Here is a 6,627-nt window from a genome sequence, read left to right as displayed (position 1 = left end):
CTAGATTCATCCTTAAGGGGACATGGAAGGGCATTACAAGTTTCATGGAAATCCATCCTATAGTTGTTCACATATTGCAGTCTGGGCTAACCCCAGCCGGTTGTCTGTCCATCCAGTGTTCATGAACACAAAATCATTTGAGGAATTTCTTCAAATTTGGCGCAAACGTCCGCTTGGACTGATTGGATTTTGTGATTCAAAGGTGAAATGTCACCTTGACCTTACAAAACACTTTTTTAGCCATAAGTCAAGAATTCAAATGCTAATTATGGCACAAATGTCTCCTGGAACAACATGATAAAGTGACGACATTTTACATCTAAGAGGTCAAAGCTGAAGTCTGGACAGTTACTGCTAGTTGGTGGAAACACAAAGAAAACACAATGAGTTCAACACAGTAACCAGGAATATGATGTGTAAGGACCAATTCGTGCTTTTCACATTCAACTGCAAACACCGCTGCAAGCTTTGAAAGCAGACATTGGACGAGCACATGGTTCTGTTTATGCTACTAATAGGTATCCGTGCATCAGCCTGCTAAGCGGTCGCATTGTCCCTTATGTAAAGCAGCTGGTTACAGATTGGGCTGGAGCCCCACGTCAATGCAAATATATTCCTGAGGTGTTGCCGAGTGGGCAGATATACCACAGGATATCTGGAGAACTTCCTGCTCTCAAATCATCTCATTTTTAGAACAATTTCTACTCAGCCATCTGTGGTTTTCCGGGTTCTGGCCCAGGATGACCAGGATGTTTCTTCAACTACGTTTAGTTAGAGGTGTTTAAGCATAACGTTTGAAGGGCTTGTTGAAGTTAAAAGTAAATCTCAGCCTTCACTGACCTCATGACTTGTGTCCAAATTGTAGCTACAAGCAGAAAGTAGGAATGAAATGTGCTCGTATACGTATCTACATTATATTAACTGATGTTTGAATGTTGCAGTGAAGACCGACGAGCCTCCAGTTCAACAATCGCTCTTGACGAATCTCCGCCGTCCCTCAACCGGAGCCTATCAGAGACTGAGCTGGACGTCTACTTGGTATGACACGCTTTATCTATTACAGTTTGCATGCCAAACATCGGATATGCTTTTTATAATGTGTATATTTCTTATTGATAACAAATCCCATGAAAACACCAATTTTCTGCCAACCCTCTCAAGACATCACCCAACATATTCCTACAACCAGAGCCCTGCTGACTGGTTGCTGTTAGTTTATAGATTGTTGTCATAAATACCAGACTTGCAGATGTTAGGTTAGATTTTGCTGGGGTGCTGGTAAATCAGAACTAAGACCTTGGAGCAATCAAACCAGATATTCATCACAAACATCCCTGCTATTTGGTTCTACTGACATCACAGATTTTAATTCAATGTGTACATGTTTGAGTTCCATTACAGGTTTTCTGATGTCGGTTTTCAAACATGAATTTAGGTTTATACTTGTCTGGTTAGCTATTGGAGTCACAGAAATTCAAATTTGGTGAAAGTGAAGCATTTTACTTAAACATTCTGCTCATTACACCATCATGTCTAAAATAAAAGGCCACACATTGTCATTAAGTGTAGTCCTGATGGAATACACCAACGTTTTGGAATTTGCACTCCCCCTGGTGTAGTAAATATGAAGCTACAACCAGCAGCTGATTAGCCTAGCATGCTAGCTTAAAGACTAGAGGCAGCTAGAACTGGCTAACCAGGATCTGTCCAAAGCTAAAATTAACAATAACCAAAGAAGTTCTCTATTTTTATTTTCTTTGATTAACTATGACGCTTAAAGCACCCACCAAGACGTTTAACCAAGCATTTAGCCACAAAGGTCTTATTTTTTACCACTTTTAGAAGTAGCTACAACCTAGAGCTGATTAGCCTAGCATGCTAACATAAACACTGGAGGCAGCTTGAAACAGCTAACCTGGCCAAAGCTAAAAACATATATATTTTTTGTTTGTTTGTTTGTTTTAAACTGAGAAACTCACTACTTTTTAACATTTAACGTTCTTTGTTTAACATGAACAAAAACTGTCAGAGCACCCACCAAACTTTCTGACAGTCATATTAGCAATTTTCTGGACTTCCTGTCTTTATGCTAAGCTAAGCTAACAAAAATATTTCTTAAAACTGTTCCTTAAACATTGTTCAGCACTCAAAACGTCACCTAAACATATCTCTTAATATACCTTGATATCTTAAATTAAATGGATTTTATTTTGTAACATGGCCACACATTAGCTGATTAGCCTAGCATGCTAGCATAAACAGCTAGGACTGACTAACCCGGCTCTTTCCAAAGTTAAAAAGACAGATCCAAATGAACTGAAAAATGTTTTTAACTTTGTTTAACCTGCACAAAAACTGGGATGTTTAAAGTCTTTATATTCATTGCACCAAGAGGAAATTTAGTTCAGCTTAGTTTGAGAATTAACCAGGTGTATGACACAGTTATCTGAGGCAGGATTTTAAAGGTCATAATGTTAAAACAGGTACCAGACTGCTCAGCATCAACTGATTGAATTTGCATTTCCTTGTCCGATGTTGGGGGCAAAATATTGGGGAAGATTAGGCTTAAATATTTCAGTGTTCTTTGAAAAAAGTTTGTTTATTCTTAACAAATTAACACTTCTTTCTAAACTATTATGAAATGTAAGTAATTTACAACTGTATTCTCGAAATATTTGAAAAGTTTTCTCATTAAAACCATAAAAGCGCCCAACATAAATATACTTTGCTGTATTTTGGGGAAACTGTGCTCGATGAACTCGGGGGTCACTGGGTGTCTCTGCATTTTCAGCATCACACAGTGTCACCCAGGCGACCCAGCTGGAGTTGATCAGTCCAAGCGTCCGTAAACTGTAAGCAGCCAAAAAACACCCATAAACCTTTTCTACTGATCTGCATTGATCTTCCTCTTTTTGTGGAGAAAAGACACGGAGGTTCCTACGATGCCTCAGCAGAAGACACTGTAAGACCACAGCAGAAGCATGTGCACTGAGTGGATCATAACAAACTGCCCTTTATCCATGAAGCCTTACTGCTCATTGCACGCTTGCATCTTCCTGCTTGTTTTATCTCTTGCAACTTTCTTCTTCGGTGGTGCTAACCCCGAGGTCCCAACAGGCCCCGGTGGCGTCCCGTGACGTCCACGGCGAGTGACTCAGCTCGGTCCTTTTCCCCTCACAGTCCTCACGTCTGCGTCAGCCTGAGAAACCTCCACGAATTCCCATTTCTGCAGCGCTCCTCTTACATAACCACCAAATCCTCATTCAAGGCTTATATGAAGCCGTTCTTCAGCCCACATTAAGCAGTCCCGCTCAGGCTCTGTGGGAAGCCTGCAGACGTCCGAGTTAATCTCATCGAAAAGCCTCTGACGGAGCACGGTGGGATTCAAAAACTATAGGTGAAAAGAAAAATCTAGGCCTCGAACTTATCCGTCTCCTCAAGTGAAATTAACGTCTTGGCTCAGGGAGACAATCAGCTCACATTTATAAAGCTATTTTTTAATTATCAGTGTGTTTTTTTACCCAACTTATCACAAGAAAGCATCCACTTTACATCCCCGCTGCCCAGTTTCTGAATCAATCTTGAGTTCAAAGCTGATTGAAACGTCTTTGTCGTCTCATTTCATTCATGTATGAAAATCAACGAATAATGCATGCGACCTGCCGGAGGAGTGCACTCTCTGTCGTGTGGTAATGCAGGGAAGAATTTGCAAGTTCAATCCGCGCGCTCGACGTGACGGAAATAAACGCGATGTTCGCTTTGATGGACGACCGCATCATCTGTGGAAAAACATTCGCCGCCTCAAGGGTCGGAATAAAATACATCAGAAAATATGAAGCGCTGCAGGACGTCTTGGAAACTGGTCAGCGTTAATGTGGAACAAACAAACCCAGACTTCTATGTGAAGGGGAAAGAAACACGACTACACGGCATAAACAGTAGCACGACAGCGCCACCTAGGATTAAGAGTTTGCACGAAAAGTAATCCACTACATAATATAAGCACATGGAAGTAGGAAAATGACTTCTTTGCAGGATATATATTCTAATATACTGCACTGTATATGTGTGCAAAATGTGGACACCAGGGGGAGACAGTTCACCAAAATAAACATTTATTGTTTTTATAATCTAATTATCTTTATTGTTATTATATACAGTATTTACTGTAGTTTGGAATTCGAAAAGAGAAATGAATCCTAAAAATAATGGATCACAAAAATGTACCTAATTAGTTCTTTAACGTTGTGCTTTGATATCTAAAGGGGATTATCCTCTTTTTTTTGTTTTCCAGTGAGGAGAAATGAGCGATGGATCCGTTCCAGCGACTTCCACAGCAAAGAGAAATCAGGACTTTGCAGCGGCGTAAACTCGACGCCGTTATCAGTTTCTTCACTCTGTGCCTCTTTGACTTTTATTGTTAAGTCAAACTCAACGTGCCAAATCACTGGAAACCCCATTATTACTATTATTATTATTGTCAACTAATTAGTGATAGTTGGTCTTTATGTGTGTTAAAATCACCGAACCGCTGTATCGATGTACAGTAAAACACTATGAAGCTGCTTCTTTTTCTCCGTTATCGTGCACTTTGCTGCTATTTCTCTTCTACTCTTTGCTCATGCTTTCTGATTTCCATGAATTTCTCAGCGGCTGGATCCCTGAGGAGGAAAAACTGTCTTGCCAGGTTTTGTTTGCTGTCATTTTTCGAAAATTCATATTGTTTAAATTATATTTAGATATAAAAAATGTAGGTTTGGCTGCTGTGCATATCATCATGATTCTGTGCCGTAACCCTACATACCTTTTGCATAACATATCCAAACATCCTGCTTCAGTAAAAGGCAACTAGAGTTTTTGGGGAAGTTTTGAAGACATTTAACCTTCATCCATGAGGATTCCTCCGTTAAACCAACGACAAAATCCGCAAAAAACATCCCAACATCAAATTTGTCTCACAAATTAGGAAGGAGGTAAAAATCTGATGCACTCTTTAGCAACAGAAGCTGAACAATGTTGTATTTTCAATGTAATGAGGCATGTGTGGACCTAAATGTAGAGATTAAACAATTACTCTACAAATCTGTTCAATCTCTATATATAAAGGACAAGAAACAAACAAACTCATTTAGGACAACAATGACAACATTCTGGACAGAGAAGACAACTGATGTGAGATAGGAGTGAAAGAGTTTATTTATATTAAACTGGAAAGCCATCTCCTGAACTGAGGAGGGGTTTACGACACTTATCAGGTACTTATAATGCAGTTTTGAGGTCCCCAGTCAAACAGTTTAACCATTATTACAACCTTGAGGTATTCGTTGCGTGATGTAGGGGTGAGAAGCTATAGTTCGACTTGGATGAGAGCTAAAACATCTTCAAGAACCAAAAACAAAATCTAGTTGAACTGTACTTGAAGCACTGGATGGCTGAGATTCTACACAGAAATGCATTTAAAAATCACAATTTGCAAAGAAAAAAAATAAATCATCGCTACTATCAGGTCAAAGTTTTAGTTTTCTAACAAAAACGACCTGCAAAACTACATTCCAAGTCGCCTCATCTGCACACGGCGCTAATTAGCAAGTGTTAGCTGCTAATGGTGCTAAACTAAGATTGATGCGATAATATTTCAATAATTTCCCAGGTCTGGGATAAATAAAGTATACTCTATTCTATTCTATTCTATTCTATTCTATTCTATTCTATAAACCTGCCAAACATCTGCAGGCTAGCATGCTAAAGTTAGCATTTAGCTCGAAGCACTGCACAGTTACAGAGCTGCTAGCGCGGCTCGCAGTGATTCAACATTTTTCATCATTACTGCAAACTAATTTGTACATTTTTTTCTTGTGATGACACATGACTTTAGGTTGGACAAAATCTGTGAATTTCATGAACACAAATATAAATTGTTGTTATAACATGACATTATTAGAAACTATAATAAATAACAAGAAAAAGAGAGGACAGTCTTGGCTATGTTGGCTCGTTCACATGGTTTGACTGAGTTTATTTTGCACTTGGGATGTGACGGCCGGATATAAAGAGTCATTAGATGCAGATTTGACCTTTATTTGGATTGAGTTAAATGAATGACTGTTACAAACCGTCCTGTATCCTGGAGATGAAAAAAAAAATGACCATACTGTGTGTTTTTCTGTCCAATTTTTGTCCATGTGCCTTAAAAATCTGTGCTTTTATGTGATTCATAGGCCTACAATTGTATTATAGCAATACTTGTATCTGGGAAATAAATTAATATTTAATGTACTTACATTGATCCTTGTATTCATTTTTTGGTGATTTGTGTGCTTTGGCAAAGCTCTAAAGAAGTCGAACAATAATGCTTAATGCAGTTTTATTATAAAAAGAATTAATAAATTCTGTAGGAGGACAAAGAAGCTCTTCAGAAATAGTTTGAAATTTAAATTATTATCCTTTACTTCTGCTTAATAACCCGATTTAACAAGTAATCAAGTAGAACATTAGTGGTGCAAAGTGGCAACAGATCTTTCAGCAGGTGCTTATTTACCCTTCAGCTCTGAGTCAAGTTTCATTCAAACAATGACTAATTACAGAGTGTTTACAGCTCTTTTTTTAGGCTTCTCTGTTTACTGAGAG

General features: G+C 38.6%; 1 protein-coding gene across 1 annotated transcript in view; it reads left to right on the top strand.

Moving 5' to 3' along the window:
* Positions 1 to 6,276, top strand: part of LOC103353417 (phosphatidylinositol 4-phosphate 5-kinase type-1 beta-like) — a 21,342-nt gene extending 15,066 nt beyond the window's left edge. Inside the window, exons 9-11 of the mRNA XM_008276395.1 lie at positions 936 to 1,038; positions 2,792 to 2,852; positions 4,295 to 6,276. Of these exons, the coding sequence (XP_008274617.1) occupies positions 936 to 1,038; positions 2,792 to 2,830 (142 nt within the window). The 3' untranslated portion in view covers positions 2,831 to 2,852; positions 4,295 to 6,276. The remainder of the gene's footprint in view (positions 1 to 935; positions 1,039 to 2,791; positions 2,853 to 4,294) is intronic.
* The last annotated feature ends 351 nt before the right edge of the window (positions 6,277 to 6,627 follow it).

The sequence above is a fragment of the Stegastes partitus genome, unplaced genomic scaffold, assembly GCF_000690725.1.
Source record: "Stegastes partitus isolate 25-593 unplaced genomic scaffold, Stegastes_partitus-1.0.2 Scaffold70, whole genome shotgun sequence".
Lineage (NCBI taxonomy): Eukaryota > Metazoa > Chordata > Actinopteri > Pomacentridae > Stegastes > Stegastes partitus.
This window is presented reverse-complemented; position numbering and strand designations above follow the sequence as displayed.